The sequence below is a fragment of the Pan troglodytes genome, chromosome 7 (assembly GCF_028858775.2).
Source record: "Pan troglodytes isolate AG18354 chromosome 7, NHGRI_mPanTro3-v2.0_pri, whole genome shotgun sequence".
Lineage (NCBI taxonomy): Eukaryota > Metazoa > Chordata > Mammalia > Primates > Hominidae > Pan > Pan troglodytes.
In genome coordinates this window covers 23,857,037-23,875,710 of record NC_072405.2, presented here as the reverse complement: position 1 = coordinate 23,875,710, position 18,674 = coordinate 23,857,037, and the positions used below count along the sequence as shown (strand labels likewise).

At 39.0% G+C, this 18,674-nt stretch overlaps 2 protein-coding genes across 9 annotated transcripts in view; both read right to left on the bottom strand.

The window, feature by feature from the left end:
- Positions 1-18,674, bottom strand: part of TUSC3 (tumor suppressor candidate 3) — a 367,133-nt gene that overhangs the window by 221,743 nt on the left and 126,716 nt on the right. The window lies entirely within an intron of this gene.
- Positions 17,419-18,463, bottom strand: LOC458071 (ferritin light chain-like). Its single transcript, XM_063816168.1, has one exon. The coding sequence runs from the start codon at positions 18,280-18,282 to the stop codon at positions 17,548-17,550; it is 735 nt and encodes a 244-aa protein (XP_063672238.1). The 5' UTR covers positions 18,283-18,463; the 3' UTR covers positions 17,419-17,547.

The window sequence follows — 18,674 nt, the reverse complement described above, 5'->3', positions numbered from 1 at the left end:
CACAGCACGCAGCTGGAGATCTGAGAACGGGCAGACTGCCTCCTCAAGTGGGTTCCTGACCCCTGACCCCCAAGCAGCCTAACTGGGAGGCACCCCCCAGCAGGGGCACACTGACACCTCACATGGCAGGGTATTCCAACAGACCTGCAGCTGAGGGTCCTGTCTGTTAGAAGGAAAACTAACAAACAGAAAGGACATCCACACCAAAAACCCATCTGTACATCACCATCATCAAAGACCAAAAGTAGATAAAACCACAACGATGGGGAAAAAACAGAACAGAAAAACTGGAAACTCTAAAAACCAGAGTGCCTCTCCTCCTCCAAAGGAATGCAGCTCCTCACCAGCAATGGAACAAAGCTGGATGGAGAATGACTTTGACGAGCTGAGAGAAGAAGGCTTCAGACGATCAAATTACTCTGAGCTACTGGAGGACATTCAAACCAAAGGCAAAGAAGTTGAAAACTTTGAAAAAAATTTAGAAGAATGTATAACTAGAATAACCAATACAGAGAAGTGCTTAAAGGAGCTGATGGAGCTGAAAATCAAGGCTCGAGAACTACGTGAAGAATGCAGAAGCCTCAGGAGCCGATGCGATCAACTGGAAGAAAGGGTATCAGTGATGGAAGATGAAATGAATGAAATGAAGTGAGAAGGGAAGTTTAGAGAAAAAAGAATTAAAAGAAATGAGCAAAGCCTCCAAGAAATATGGGACTATGTGAAAAGAACAAATCTACGTCTGATTGGTATACCTGAAAGTGATGGGGAGAATGGAACCAAGTTGGAAAACACTCTGCAGGATATTATCCAGGAGAACTTTCCCAATCTAGCAAGGCAGGCCAACGTTCAGATTCAGGAAATACAGAGAACGCCACAAAGATACTCCTCGAGAAGAGCAACTCCAAGACACATAATTGTCAGATTCACCAAAGTTGAAATGAAGGAAAAAATGTTAAGGGCAGCCAGAGAGAAGGTCGGGTTACCCTCAAAGGGAAGCCCATCAGACTAACAGCAGATCTCTCGGCAGAAACCCTACAAGCCAGAAGAGAGAGGGGGCCAATATTCAACATTCTTAAAGACAAGAATTTTCAACCCAGAATTTCATATCCAGCCAAACTAAGCTTCATAAGTGAAGGAGAAATAAAATACTTTACAGACAAGCAAATGCTGAGAGATTTTGTCACCACCAGGCCTGCCCTAAAAGAGCCCCTGAAGGAAGCACTAAACATGGAAAGGAAAAACCGGTACCAGCCGCTGCAAAATCATGCCAAAATGTAAAGACCATCAAGACTAGGAAGAAACTGCATCAACTAACGAGCAAAATAACCAGCTAACATCATAATGACAGGATCAAATTCACACATAACAATATTAACTTTAAGTGTAAATGGACTAAATGCTCCAATTAGAAGACACAGACTGGCAAATTGGATAAAGAGTCAAGACCCATCAGTGTGCTGTATTCAGGAAACCCATCTCACATGCAGAGACACACATAGGCTCAAAATAAAAGGATGGAGGAAGATCTACCAAGCAAATGGAAAACAAAAGAAGGCAGGGGTTGCAATCCTAGTCTCTGATAAAACAGACTTTAAACCAACAAAGATCAAAAGAGACAAAGAAGGCCATTACATAATGGTAAAGGGATCAATTCAACAAGAAGAGCTAACTATCCTAAATATATATGCACCCAATACAGGAGCACCCAGATTCATAAAGCAAGTCCTGAGTGACCTACAAAGAGACTTAGACTCCCACACAATAATAATGGGAGACTTTAACACCCCACTGTCAACATTAGACAGATCAATCAGACAGAAAATCAACAAGGATACCCAGGAATTGAACTCAGCTCTGCACCAAGCAGACCTAACAGACATCCACAGAACTCTCCACCCCAAATCAACAGAATATACATTTTTTTCAGCACCACACCACACCTATTCCAAAATTGACCACATACTTGGAAGTAAAGCTCTCCTCAGCAAATGTAAAAGAACAGAAATTATAACAAACTGTCTCTCAGACCACAGTGCAATCAAACTAGAACTCAGGGTTAAGAATCTCACTCAAAACCGCTCAACTACACGGAAACTGAACAACCTGCTCCTGAATGACTACTGGGTACATAACGAAATGAAGGCAGAAATAAAGATGTTCTTTGAAACCAACGAGAACAAAGACACAACATACCAGAATCTCTGGGACGCATTCAAAGCAGTGTGTAGAGGGAAATTTATAGCACTAAATGCCCACAAGAGAAAGCAGGAAAGATCCAAAATTGACACCCTAACATCACAATTAAAAGAACTAGAAAAGCAAGAGCAAACACATTCAAAAGCTAGCAGAAGGCAAGAAATAACTAAAATCAGAGCAGAACTGAAGGAAATAGAAACACAAAAAACCCTTCAAAAAATTAATGAATTCAGGAGCTGGTTTTTTGAAAGGATCAACAAGATTGATAGACCGCTAGCAAGACTAACAAAGAAAAAAGAGAGAAGAATCGAATAGACGCAATAAAAAATGATAAAGGGGATATCACCACCGATCCCACAGAAATACAAACTACCATCAGAGAATACTACAAACACCTCTACACAAATAAACTAGAAAATCTAGAAGAAATGGATAAATTCCTTGACACATACACTCTCCCAAGACTAAACCAGGAAGAAGCTGAATCTCTGAATAGACCAATAACAGGATCTGAAATTGTGGCAATAATCAATAGCTTACCAACCAAAAAGATTCCAGGACCAGATGGATTCACAGCTGAATTCTACCAAAGGTACAAGGAGGAACTGGTACCATTCCTTCTGAAACTATTCCAATCAATAGAAAAAGAGGGAATCCTCCCTAACTCATTTTATGAGGCCAGCAACATTCTGATACCAAAGCCAGGCAGAGACACAACAAAAAAAGGGAATTTTAGACCAATATCCTTGATGAACATTGATGCAAAAATCCTCAATAAAATACTGGCAAAACGAATCCAGCAGCACATCAAAAAGCTTATCCACCATGATCAAGTGGGCTTCATCCCTGGGATGCAAGGCTGGTTCAATATATGCAAATCAATAAATGTAATCCAGCATATAAACAGAGCCAAAGACAAAAACCACATGATTATCTCAATAGATGCAGAAAAAGCCTTTGACAAAATTCAACAACCTTCATGCTAAAAACTCTCAATAAATTAGGTATTGATGGGACATATCTCAAAATAATAAGAGCTATCTATGACAAACCCACAGCCAATATCATACTGAATGGGCAAAAACTGGAAGCATTCCCTTTGAAAACTGGCACAAGACAGGGATGCCCTCTCTCACCACTCCTATTCAACATAGTGCTGGAAGTGCTGGCCAGCGCAATTAGGCAGAAGGAAATAAAGGGTATTCAATTAGGAAAAGAGGAAGTCAAATTGTCCCTGTTTGCAGATGACATGATTGTAAATCTAGAAAACCCCAATGTCTGAGCCCAAAATCTCCTTAAGCTGATAAGCAACTTCAGCAAAGTCTCAGGATACAAAATCAATGTACAAAAATCACAAGCATTCTTATACACCAGCAACAGACAAACAGAGAGCCAAATCATGAGTGAACTCCCATTCACAATTGCTTCAAAGAGAATAAAATACCTAGGAATCCAACTTACAAGGGATGTGAAGGACCTCTTCAAGGAGAACTACAAACCACTGCTCAAGGAAATAAAAGAGGATACAAACAAATGGAAGAACATTCCATGCTCATGGGTAGGAAGAATCAATATTGTGAAAATGGCCATACTGCCCAAGGTAATTTACAGATTCAATGCCATCCCCATCAAGCTACCAATGCCTTTCTTCACAGAATTGGAAAAAACTACTTTAAAGTTCATATGGAACCAAAAAAGAGCCGGCATCTCCAAGTCAATCCTAAGCCAAAAGAACAAAGCTGGAGGCATCACACTACCTGACTTCAAACTATACTACAAGGCTACAGTAACCAAAACAGCATGGTACTGGTACCAAAACAGAGATATAGATCAATGGAACAGAACAGAGCCCTCAGAAATAACGCCGCATATCTACAACTATCTGATCTTTGACAAACCTGAGAAAAACAAGCAATGAGGAAAGGATTCCCTATTTAATAAATGGTGCTGGGAAAACTGGCTAGCCTTATGTAGAAAGCTGAAACTGGATCCCTTCCTTACACCTTATACAAAAATCAATTCAAGATGGATTAAAGACTTAAACGTTAGACCTAAAACCATAAAAACCCTAGAAGAAAACCTAGGCATTACCATTCAGGACATAGGCATGGGCAAGGACTTCATGTCTAAAACACCAAAAGCAATGGCAACAGAAGCCAAAATTGACAAATGGGATCTAATTAAACTAAAGAGCTTCTGCACAGCAAAGGAAACTACCATCAGAGTGAACAGGCAACCTACAAAATGGGAGAAAATTTTCGCAACCTACTCATCTGACAAAGGGCTAATATCCAGAATCTACAATGAACTCAAACAAATTTACAAGAAAAAAACAAACAACCCCATCAAAAAGTGGGCAAAGGACATGAACAGACACTTCTCAAAAGAAGACATTTATGCAGCAAAAAAACACATGAAAAAATGCTCACCATCACTGGCCATCAGAGAAATGCAAATCAAAACCACAATGAGATACCATCTCACACCAGTTAGAATGGCAATCATTAAAAGGTCAGGAAACAACAGGTGCTGGAGAGGATGTGGAGAAATAGGAACACTTTTACACTGTTGGTGGGACTGTCAACTAGTTCAACCACTGTGGAAGTCAGTATGGCGATTCCTCAGGGATCTAGAACTGGAAATACCATTTGACCCAGCCATCCCATTACTGGGTATATACCCAAAGGACTCTAAATCATGCTGCTATAAAGACACATGCACATGTATGTTTATTGTGGCATTATTCACAATAGCAAAGACTTGGAACCAACCCAAATGTCCAACAGTGATAGACTGGATTAAGAAAATGTGGCACATATACACCATGGAATACTATGCAGCCATAAAAAATGATCTTGTTCATGTCCTTTGTAGGGACATGGATGAAACTGGAAAACATCATTCTCAGTAAACTATCGCAAGAACAAAAAACCAAACACCGCATATTCTCACTCATAGGTGGGGATTGAACAATGAGATCACATGGACACAGGAAGGGGAATATCACACTCTGGGGACTGTTGTGGGATGGGGGGAGGGGGGAGGGATAGCATTGGGAGATATACCTAATGCTAGATGACGAGTTAGTGGGTGCAGTGCACCAGCTTGGCACATGTATACATATGTAACTAACCTGCACAATGTGCACATGTACCCTAAAACTTAAAGTATAATTAAAAAATAAATAAATAAATAAAAAATAAAAAATTTTTTAAAAAATTGATTTTTACCTCTATTTTCTAATGGTTTTGATCATTTATATCCAGAAAGCATACATTATTGATATATTTTTATCAGAGAACTATAAATTATTATAAATCAACATTGGCTTATATTTCATAAAATGACCCACAGCTGAAAGAGTCCGTAAGAAATTTACCTAAAGTTAATACTTCTAAACAAAAGCCTCCTTAGAATAAATGATCAAACGTTGCTAAACTTCTACAAGATTCTTTAGATACATGCAATATTCCAACAGTTATGAAATATTACAAACATGAAAGGGTTTATCTGATTCATAAAAATATCAAAACATCAGGAAATTGGTTTGAGACCTTCGAAGTAAAATATGAGAGAAATGAAGGTTACCATTAACTGCCTAACAATTTCTCATTTTAAGACTGTAATACTGTAATCCCAGCACTCTGGGAGGCCAAGGCAGGGGGATCACTTGAGCCCAAGAGTTCAAGGCCATCCTGTACAACACAGGGAGACTTCGTCTCTACAATACAAAAAAACTAGCTAGGCATGGTGGCAAGTGCCTGTGGTCCCAGCTACCAGGGAGGCTGAGGTGGGAGGATCACTTGAGCCCGGGAGGTCAAGGCCACAGTGAACTGTGATCCCCCACCACTGCACTCCAGCCTGGGCAACAGAGCAAGACCATGTCTTTAAAAAAAAAAAAAAAAAAATTAGCCTGGCATGGTGGCACATGAGCCAAGGGCCAAGGAGGCAGAGGTTGCAGTAAGCCAAGATCACACCACTACACTCCAACAGAGTAAGATCTCGTCCCAAAAAAAAAAAAAAAAAAAAAAAAAAAAAAAAAAAGGACTGCTATTATAATATTGTCACCTACTTACCTAATCAAGGAGAAATCTTATGTAAATTTTTCAAAATAACAACTAATTCCTTACATTCTCTATATCTATAATGTGTGTTCCTTCAATCTCCTTGCCAAAACCCCAAACTTAAATGGCCCTTCACACGATTTAGCAGCGCTTCATTGCTTTCTGAGTCAATTTACCTATTTCCACAGTAGCTATTTAAAATTATAATAAAATGTTGGCCGGGTGCGGTGGCTCACGCTTGTAATCCCAGCACTTTGGGAGGTTGAGGCAGGTGGATCACGAGGTCAGGAGATCGAGACCATCCTGGCTAACACGGTGAAACCCCGTCTCTACTAAAAATACAAAAAAAAAAATTAGCCGGGCGTGGTGAGGGCGCCTGTGGTCCCAGCTACTCGGGAGGCTGAAGCAGGAGAATGGTGTGAACCCAGGAGGCAGAGCTTGCAGTGAGCTGAAATCGCGCCACTACACTCCAGCCTGGGCGACAGAGTGAGAGTCCGTCTCAAAAAAAAAAAAAAAAAAAAAAAATTATAGTGAAATGCAAAAGTCAATAGTCCTTGAAACAATCCAAATAGGTTAGACTATAGTGCACTAAGAGCTCCATATCTCAGGATTTAAAAATAAATAAATAAAAGTACATTTCTTCATTGTGAGTTGTCAGGGAGGCTGCTCACCCTGGTCATTCAGAGACCCTGGCTGATAAAGCATCTACCATCTCAAACATTCCCAGTCAGCACAAGACAGGAAAAAAGAATACAGCAAAGCATGCAATGGTGCTGCAAGCTTCTGCCTAGCAATGACACACATCTCCTTGCATTTCACAGGCTAAAGTAAGTCATGTGGCCATGCTGAGTTCAAAATATTAGGAAAGTTAAATCCTACCTGCTAGGGTCTGAATGTTTGTATCCCCACAAAATTCTTACATTGAAACCTTATCACCACTGTGATGATACAAGGAAGGTGGGGCTTTGAAGAGATGACAAAATCAAAAATCCATAGGTTCAAGGGAGCTCGTTTGTCCCTTCAATCATGTGAAGACAGAGAAGTGCCATCTCCGAGAAAGTGGGCCTCACCAGACACGGATCTGAGGTTACCTTGATCTTGGACTTCCCAGCCCCCATAACTGTGAGAAAAAAATTTGTATGGTGTATATGCTGCCCATCTGATGGTTATGGCAGTCTGAACAGCCTAAGACACTACCATATGTATGGGGGAAAACGAAGTATCTACGAACAACCCTAACAACTACCACATTTCCATATAAGGCTAATGCTATCAGCTGTTCTCCACTTCCCACTCCTTCCTCCTACCTTCTCAGTCACCTGACATAACATTCTTTATTTTCATTTCAGCTTCTTCTCCAGCTACCACCACTTAACTCTCTCTTCCCATTCACAGCAAATTGTTTGAGAAGAAGTGTTGGCTGCCTCCACTTCCTCACAACCCACTCATTAATTAACCTACCACATTCTAGTTTTCACTATAACATTGCAATGAAGCCATTCTTGCTAAATCCAAAGAACTGTTCAGTTGTTATTTAACCTCTCAGTGGTCACCACTTACCACTTTTGACCTCTCCTTGGAACATTCTCCTCCTGTGACATCCAAAATTCTGCTGCATTTCCTTGTAAGCTCCTCCAGCAGCAAAATCCAAACTTATCACTGTTGACCTCTCCTTGGAACATTCTCCTCCTGTGACATCCAAAATTCTGCTGCATTTCCTTCTAAGCTCCTCCAGCAACAAAGTCCAAGGATCTTTTGCAAGCATCCCTTTTGTAGCACACCAAAATACTGGTATCTTTGAGGGGTTTGCAATAGGTCCTCTAATTTTTACTGTAAGTGCTCTGGCTGGGTGATTTTTATCCACCACCATGAATTCAATTCCCATTTAGGTGAATGATTTTCAAGTCTATTTTATCATCAGCCCAGATCAAAGCTTCATTTCCATATATTCTGCTTCTCAAACATCTCAGTTTAGATATCACAACGGCATCTCATACATTCTCAAACATGAACATGTTATCTTCCTTCGAAAATCTTTCTTCTCCTGTTTCCTATTTCAATAAATAGAATTTCCCTTTTATCAAGAAATGTAGTCATCACCCTTGTCTCCTTTTCTCTCATTCCACACACAACCAATTACCAAGTACTGTCTAGTCTGACTCCTAAACAACTCTGGAATCCAAGTATTTTTCTTCATTCTCACTGCCACAACTAATTTCAAGTCATCATTACCTCTCACTTTGACATCTGCAGAAGCCTCTTCTCCAGTCTTGCATCCCCACCTAAGCTATTTTCCACAGCATAGCCATAGCAATCCTTCTAAATATAAACCTCACTTTGTCACTCCCAAGATAAAACCCTTCAATTCTCCCCACTGATTTCAGGATCGAGTTCAGATCCAGATTCTTTAACATGGCTTAAGAAGAGTCTTCAATATTTGATCCTCACTTCCACTCTGGCTTCAATCCACTATTCCCCCACCCTGTGTATTCTAAACTTAGCCATACCAAGCTTAGAGTTCTCTGAATTTGCTGTGTTTTTTCATATGCTGGATCTTTACCGGTGCTGTTTTGCACTCGCCCTCTTCACTGGGTTATTTCCTATGATTAGCTCTTTAGTTTTCAGCTCACCCCAATATGCTAGTATAGCACCCATTATTTCCCAGTTTATTGACTTCTCATATTACATTATAACTGCCTGATTTTCTGTCTGAATCTCCCACTGAGCTATGAGCAGTAGGATATATCAGGGACAATGGCTGTCTTATTCATCACTCTACCTTCAAAATCCAGCACAGTACCTACCTAACATGTAGTATTCACCAATAAATATTTGTTGACAAAAAAATGACAGATCACATATTGGAGAAACTTCAATAACTTGGCACTTCCTTCAGTAACATGTGCCATATTTTAGGATGATGATACTCCAATATATTTATTTTGTATTGCTTACATCAATAACAGTATTTCTATGTAAAATCATCAAAGGTACATAATATGAAAAACATTTACAACATAATAAAGAAATCAACACCCAAACAGGAATCAAACATATAAGGCTTGTCTACTTTGGGCTTCTGCCATAATTACAATGGCATAGACGTCAAATCAAAGAAGTCTCTATACTCAAGAAGTTTCTATTTTACTAAGAAATCAGTAAAACACAGTATAAAGTTCCCTGGAATCATCTATTTACTATGTCATGATGGAAGCCTGTGAAAATCCAAAAACAAAGATTATGAACTATGTATACAAATGGTATGAGGCTAACTCAACAGAAGTAACTTTTCAAGGAAAAGGGATACAGAGAAAAGGGAAGTAATACAACCAGTACCCTCCGATTCCTTTTTAAAACCTTGCAGAATATTTTGTTTCTTACCCTTATGGAGTACAAGAGACCGGCAGTAATGACTAAGACAAATAACTTCTTAAGTTGTTTCTCCTGAGTTACTGTGGTATAACACCTATGAAGCTCTTGGAAAACTACAGCAATGAACAAAAGTAGCTTACTGATTTAATTTATGGCTTTGTAGATTAGGTATTTGAAACAGGCAAAAATAATGAGAGTGTAAATTTAATTGCTATTTGATAGTCAAATAAAAGAACTTACACAGCTCAGCCACAATTAGTTTTTGTTATTCCCTACGGATCATATAACTCAATTAAATTGTTGAAAATTAACGTTATTTAGGCTTCTTTATAAGAAAGTTGTAATCAAATCAAAGCAGGACTGTTATCATGAGTCAACTTCTAAAACATAAAATTAGCTTTGATACATAGAGAAACTACCATAAATCATTCTATTACCATGTTTTATATAATCTTAAAAATCTAGAAAGGATCTACAAGTCTACCCTAGTAGTTTCTAGGCATTTTTAGAATCTAATAAAAATTATAGATATGCCAGAAAAACAAATTTATTCCATAAATGAAAATGTATGTAATTTCAGAAAACTAATGGGAAACTTTTTCTGCATTTACCATGTTCAGAAATCCTGATCTTGTTCAATCCTCTCATTTTACATTTGAGGACAACTGCTGCTCAAAACGGTTAAGTGACTTTCCCAAGAACACAGAGTTTAAATCAAAGGAACTAGAATCCACATTTCTTTTTCTAGAATTTTTATAAGGTCCTTAACACTTTGTAAGTTACCATTTTATTTCACCCCTGTAATCCCAGCACTTGGGAGGCCGAGGCGGGCAGATCACCCGAGGTTAGGAATTTCAGGCCAGCATGGCGAACATGATGAAACCCCGTCTCTACTAAAAATACAAAAATTAGCCAAGTGTTGTGGTGCACGCTTGTAATCCCAGCTACTCAGGAGGCTGAGGCACGAGAATCACTTGAACCCAGGAAGCAGAGGTTGCAGTGAGATGAGACCATGCCACTGCATTCCAACCTGGGTGACAGTGAGAGACACTGTCTTTAAAAAAAAATAATTAATTAACTAATTAAAAAAAGATCAGCTACAAAAAGACAGAGGAAAGAATCATGATAGTAATGAAACAGTATGAAAGTGGTGAAAGGACAGGGGATGGGGGCAGGGTAGGAGGGTAAGACCCTGACAGCATAAATTCTTGATAATGGAGCATGAGAATACAATAACACAAACTCTGGTATGAGGAAACCTTATTCTCAGTCCCAGCTTTGTTATTTAGCCTGAAACCTGACTTTCCTGCTCTAACATTCTATAATGCAATATTTTGTAAAATCACATTCTACAGTTACTATTCTCTTATGATTTACACTATGTCCAACATCTAAGCATGCGACTCATGTGGCTGTCAATGGAAAGCCAAGCTGAATTCGAGTGCCATTAAGGGAGGAGACCACCCATCATATTGTCTTATGCCCAATTTCTGCCTCCAAAGAAAACAGAAATAAAAACTAAAAGGCAGAAATGAAATCCACAGACAGACAGCCCGGCGCCACACCCTGGGCCTGGTAGTTAAAGAACGACCCCTGACCTAATCGGCTGTGATTACAGACATTGTATGGAAAAGCACTGTGAAAATCCCTATCCTGTTCTGTTCCATTGTAATTACCGGTGCAGGTGTGAGCAGCCCCCAGTCACGTACCCCCTGCTTGCTCAATCGATCATGACCCTCTCACATGGATCCCCTTAGAGTTGTAAGCCCTTAAAGGTGACAGGAATTGCCCACTCGGGGAGCTCGGTTTTTGGAGACATGAGTCTGCTGATGCTCCCAGCTGAATGAAGCCCATTCCTTCTACAATTCAGTGTCTGAGGGGTTCTTGTCTGCGGCTCGTCCTGCTACACCATCATGATAGTATTCGACCTTGATTCAGCCATCCTTCCTCCTCATAAATGCTTCAAGAGGAAAAATGTACAGGAAACAATGGCAAGAAACAGCACAACCACTCCACTTTTATGAGTATGAGAAAAACTTTTATTCCCCTTGAAAATTCTAAAAAACATGGACCAATCAGCATTCTCTCTTCCTTAAGGGAGGCCCCGTTTTCTTTTCCTTAAACTTAATTCACATGTTAATCAAAAGAATATTATTAAAATATAATATTCTAAAAATAAAAGTTAAATGACTCTTTGTATTTCATTTGGTATGCCTTCAAAATGAAAACACCTACCAATCAATTATAGGCACACACAAAAAAATAAATAAGTACATTAGGCCGAGCACGGTAGCTCACGCCTGTAATCCCAGCACTTTGGGAGGCCGAGGCCAGCGGATCACGAGGTCAGGAGTTTGAGACCAGCCTGACCAACATGGTGAAACCCAGCCTCTACTAAAAATACAAAAATCAGCCAGATGTGGTGGTGCGCACCTGTAATCCCAGCTACTCAGGAGGCTGAGGCAGGAGAATCGCTTGAATCCGGGAGGCAGGGGTTGCAATGAGCAGAGATCGCCCACTGCACTCCAGCCTGGGCGACAGAGCAAGACTCCGTCTCAAAAAATAAAATAAAATAAATAAGTAATTTTAAAAAGCATTCATATAGAAAACACATTGTATGCAGCAAATATATCTGAGGTATAAATTATTCTTCTACCCATTCCTTGGACTAACAATTTTTAAGGTACATATTAAATTTATTTCCATTTTTATCCTACAATTTTTTTGATTCACACATTATTTAACAGAGAGCTTCAATCCACTCAATAAAAACACTTATTTCAATAAAAGAAACACACGGAAAATTCTCTTCCAAACATGCACAGATGCTTTTTAATAGTGATCACTGAGATTCACGGATCAGGGAGGGCTACATGTACCTCAACAATCTCCTACTGATATTTAATATCTAATTGACAAATAGCGTTGTATAGCTAGTTATTAAAACATAGGGTAGAAGGAGAATTCTGGAGTAAAACTGTAAACATACAAGTTGTACAATCATGGGCAAAATGCTTAATTCAACAACACCTCCCTTAGTAGAATGATTTTAGATACAAAATATCAGAAATCCAATTTGAAATGTCCTAAACAATAAGGAAGGTTATTAACTCACAAAGCAAGGAGCTGAGAGAGCAATTACAAGGCTAAGACATGTCATCAAGTACCCAGTTCTTCCCATTTTTCTATGCTGTTTTTTACCCTCAGGCTTGTACTTTCGAGGTAATAAGATGGTTTCAGCAACCAAAGCATCACATTCTCATACACACTCCAAAGACAGGATGAGAAAATTTCCTTCCTTGTGTGCCCTCTGTAAAGAAGAAGGAAACTTTCCCAAAGCCATGTACAACTGTATCATATACTCACTTCTAAAACAATAATTTGCAAGATGCTGAAATAATGATGATCTTTAACTGATAGAAATTATTGCTTAGGGCTGGCAAGTGTCCCAGCTTCTCTCAATACTTAAACCAAACCAATCTACTGTCAGTAAAGACAAAAGTTAGACAAATAGTTTGTCACAACCATCATGCAAAGATATTGTGAAAATTATATAAGATTGTCTTCGTTCCTTTGGGCTGCTGTAACAAATTACCATAAACTAGGGGGCAACGGAAATTTATTTCTCACAGGTCTGGATGCTGGAAATCCAAGATCAGAGTTCCAGCATGGTCGGGTTCTGGTGAAAGCTCCCTTCTGGACTGCAGATTGCTCACATTGGTATCTTCTCACAGAAGAAAAAACAATTAAAAATAAATAAAAAATAAAATAAAGTTAAAAATAACAGAAAAAAGTTAAAAATAAAGTGAATTATTTACTGGTATATTTATTATTATTAAAATGTTGGTTAATCGTGTAAAGATACCTACCAAGTTTGATATTTGAAAGTGAAAAATAAATTTTCTTTCCCCTTCATGTTACCATGAGAACTCAAGTACCTATAATGCAATGGAAAGGGCAATTCCTCACTTGGGAGAATGAGGACCAGAGAGCTCTCTGGGGTCCTATTTATAAGGGCACTAATCTAATTCATGAGGGTGGCACCCTGAGGACCTAATCACTTCCCAAAGGCCCCACCTCCTAATACTTTCTCACTCAAAGTTAGGATTTCAACCTATAAATTTTGTGGAAACATAAACATTCAATCTATGACAATAATCTAAGTCAAATGCCTAGTATCCTGTCTGCTTGTTGCTTGTTTTATTTTTATTTTCCTGATGTAATTTAAGCCTTATTATCGACCATCAAGTTCATTAAATTCAGTAAGTTATACTAAGGTATTTCATTCAATTTAGTATTTAATATGAATAGCAAAAAGATTTCACAATTTATGACCTTTAGTTTTACTGTACAACTCCTAGAAACTAACTTGGCAATGGTTTGCTGTTTCCAAGCAGAGAAAACTCTGTACCAAAATATTTCCAAAAGTTGAGTCAAATCACAATGACAACCATGTTATGCCATTTCTAAAAATTATACTTCTAAAATCACAAATATTTCCATTAAATAAAATCAGTGCTACAACTTATTTAACCTGTCCTAAAGTGCCCTTTCCATTACATTATAGGTACTTGAGTTCTCATGGTAACATCAAGGGGAAAGAAAATTTATTTTTCACCTTCAAATATCAAACTTGGTAGGTATCTTTACATGATTAACCAAAATTTTAATAATAAAAAATATACCATAAATAATTCACTATATTTTTAACTTTTTTCTGTTCATTAAATGACAACAAGATGCTATTCTATCTTAGACTTTTATAACACATTTCAAAACACTCTCTAAACTTACTGTTGACCTTGTGCCTTCCAACATTAAAAAGAAATAGAGACAGGCCAACTGGGAGGCAGGCAGGCAGGCAGGCAAACAGATACCAACTACCATGAAAAAAATTATTCTTCTAGGCCAGGTGCAGTGGCTCATGCCTGTAATCCCAGCACTTTGGGGAGGCCGAGACGGGCGGATCACCTGAGGTCGGGAGTTAGAGACCAGCCTGACCAACATGGAGAAACCCTGTCTCTACTAAAAATACGAAATTAGCCAGGCATGGTGGCGTATGCCTGTAATCCCAGCTACTCGGGAGGCTGAGGCAGGAGGATTGCTTGAACCCAGGAGGCAGAGGTTGCAGTGAGCCAAGTTTGCGCCATTGCACTCCAGCCTGGGCAACAAGAGCAAAACTCTGTCTCCCAAAAGAAAAAAGAAAAAATTATTCTTCTGAATAACATCTTTGAAGCCTTAATATTCAATCTATTTATATATGTCTTACTTTTCTATGTAAAAAAAACAGTAATACTTGTTGTAAAATAGTCCATGTACAACTCCCCAAGAAATTATGTGAAGCCAGCATCCCTGTGTACTGTCTGCAAAATACAGGGTAAGAACTACAAAGCTGTATTATACTGGCAAGTGATTAGATAAAAACTGATGTGCCAGAATGTTAAAATTTGTTTTCCATAAAACAGCAATGAGAAAACAGATGGGCCAGATGTGACGAAGGAAGGATCAAGAGTTCCCTTTCAGACATGCTCAGTTTGTGAAGCTGCAGAAATCTTGCCCAACAGATAGAAATAAAGACTGGATAGAGACCAGGAGAAATATCCATTTGTTACACACATACACACATGCAAATATGTGCGTACACACACTGTTATATAACAAATAAACCTTTGTTTATGTACTTGTTTTCCAGCTGGGGAACACATTATTCCTACACTTAACCAAAAGTAAATTTTCTATCCTGGTAGGATTAGCATGATACTCCAGGAGGAATTCTTATGGAGATGAGCAATTTATAGTCTGATATGCCAAATATCAGAGATATCTGATAGTCTGAGATAGTCTGATATGCTAAATAAACGCTAAAGATCACTGAAATAATCTACAGCAGTCACAGGCATAACAGACCACACTCACATCTAAAATCGATGAATATGTAGGGCTAAAGAGGGAGATAATGAAAAAGTAAATGTAGCAAAAGGTTAAGAGTTGATTACTCTTTAGCTTGAGTTATGTTTCCACTCTTTCCCCTTCTCTGCGCCCTATGTGTGGAAGAGGGCACATATATGGGACTAAACATGCTGGTGGCGCATGTGGAGAAAAATACCCTGAAAATGTTCTCTTTTGACCAAGCTCCTATCTCTTAACGTGGACAGACAATTCCTCATGTGTTTCTAACACAACTTGCTAATGCAGGGACTGACTGACTTGTTCTGGACCATCTTTTCAAGGATATTTGCATATAGCACATAGTCAAAGAAGACAGAGTCCCCCTCCAGAAAAATGAGTGTTTACTTTTGAGTTTAATAAAGATAACGTCTCCCTTTAGAGGTCAAAGAAGTTTACTGTCCATTTTTAAAGACCTTGGTTTCTTAAATGCAAGGTTCCTCTCCTGCAGTGTAATTCACTACATGAGTGGGCATCACCTAGACCCCCTCATGTTGCTCAATGTGAACTGAAGCTCAAGGAACCAGTACAAATGCTGGGTAATAAACTACCTATTGCTGTGGACATTAGTTGCTTTAAAGGAAGAAATATTTAATAGTTATGACAGTAATACTGACCACCAAGATAGATGGTCCAGTTATAACTCAGCCTCTAACTGTACGACATCAGGCATATGACAAACTCTCTGAATTTTAGTTTCCTTGTTTTAAAAATATAACACCTACATCTTAGGTATTATGTATACATGTGTGTAACACATAATATGTATGTAACATGTAAAATATAGAACCATATGTACATAAAGACTATTCTATTGCTATAATAAACTATCCTTCATCTGTGACACAAGAATCCCATGTTTTCTGCCATCATCCGTGACACTATGGCATTCCTGACAAGCAGCTTTGGCTATTTCCAATCACGCTTCAAGGGGTGGTCATACATATAATCTAACCTAAGTGAAATCACATTGCCTGCACCTATATATTCTGTGCATATATGCATACATATCAATGCATAACTACCATGATTTCCTGTGTTATCACTGCAAACTTTTTCTTCCACTTAAGTTCTCTGCTTAAAGGTAACATGCATTGCTTACCTCCCTCCTCTCCCCTTTTATCATCTGCTAAGATAGTAAAGTCTCTGTTTCACAGCTGCGCCACGAAAACTAACTGGATATTATACAACCCAATATAAAATGCACTTAAAAACATTAATGACATACAGAAGTTACGTCAAAGGCAATTGAAATATGTTTTATTTAGTCAAACAATTGATCGCTTAGAAAATATGAGCTGTTCAATTTTTCATATTGCATATTCATTATTACCTACATATCATGGCCTATTAGCTACTCATATTCTTTGCAGATAAGATAAATTAATTATTATAACAGCTGCTTTTGATGATGGCACAGTCAATAAGTGTACTGGAAATAATTACAGAATTGGAGCTCTTTTCACATTATCAGAAGAGGTCATTATAAATTAAAACAATTCTAAATGAAGCTGATTAACTGATAAGTGTTAATGAAGTTAGAAAGAGAGAAACTGTCAAAATAAAAGAAACACAAGACGCACTAAATAGGCAAATGATACACTACTAAAAAGCCAAAGTCTCCCAGAAATTCACATCACTTAACATCAGTGAGGATTCAAAAATCAGTTTTTAATGACTATATTCAATGTAATTAAGAAAAGTGACTATACAAATTTCCAATCTTCTTTGCCTATTCACTTAACTCTCTCAACCACATTCTCCAATAGGGAATATAACAAAACGTTTTTTTTGTTTGTTTGGTTTTTTTTTTTTTTTTTTTTTTTTTGCATCAAAAAGCTTTATTTCCATTTGGTCCAAGGCTTGTTAGGATAGTTAAGAAAGCTGCCTATTGGCTGGAGGGAGAGGCTTAGGCAGAAGCCCTATTACTTTGCAAGGGGCCCTTCAGAAGTCGCTGGGCTCAGAAGGCTTAGTCGTGCTTGAGAGTGAGCCTTTCGAAGAGATACTCGCCCAGCCCAGCCTCCGGGCCACCCAGCCTGTGGAGGTTGGTCAGGTGGTCACCCATCTTCTTGATAAGCTTCACTTCCTCATCTAGGAAGTGAGTCTCCAGGAAGTCACAGAGATGGGGGTCCGTGTGGGCAGAACCCAGGGCATGAAGATCCAAAAGGGCCTGGTTCAGCTTTTTCTCCAGGGCCATGGCAGCTTTCATGGCGTCTGGGGTTTTACCCCACTCATCTTCAGCTGGCTTCTTGATGTCCTGGAAGAGAGCGCGGCCGCCACGCTGGTTTTGCATCTTCAGGAGACGCTCGTAGCCCTCGCGCTTCTCCTCGGCCAATTCGCGGAAGAAGTGGCTCACGCCTTCCAGAGCCACATCATCGCGGTCGAAATAGAAGCCCAGAGAGAGGTAGGTGTAGGAGGCCTGCAGGTACAAATTGACCAGGCTGTTGACGGCTGCCTCCACGTCGGTGGAATAATTCTGACGAATCTGGGAGCTCATGGTTGGTTGGCAAGAAGGAGCTAACCACAAAAACGGTGCTGGCAGGTCCCAGAAGCAGGAGATGGCCGAGAAGATGGTCCCGGAGGTTGCAAGTGGAGAGGAAATCGGAGGGCGGTCGGAGGCTGGAAGAGAGTCCCCGGATCTGTTCCGTCCAAACACTGTTGAAGCAAGAGACAGACCCGCGGGACCGCCGAACTGCCAAAACATTGTTTTTAATGAATGAAAATGTCTTCACGAAGAAGCATATGTGTATGTGTATAAACATATACATAATACATACATACACACACACAGAAATCCATGGGATATCACCAAGTCTTCTATGATACAAAATCTCTTCCTGGGAAATTTTCAAACAACGTAAGAGAATTTGGAATTCTCGGTGTTTCATGATAAGCAATAGACTATTCCAGAGACCATATAATTTATTATTATAAAGTTAGTTTCTTTAGCAAAAAAAAAAAAAACCAATTCAAAAAAATCTTACCGCATTTCAGGATCTCATTATACTAATGCTTACATTTAAATGAGGAATACATAGTAACAGCTACCACTTAGTGACCATTTGTTATATCCTACGCATTGCACTAAGCATTTTA

Bases quoted from the DNA above. Each gene is read 5' to 3' on its own strand.
- LOC458071 (XM_063816168.1), bottom strand. From the start codon at position 18,282: ATGTTTTGGCAGTTCGGCGGTCCCGCGGGTCTGTCTCTTGCTTCAACA.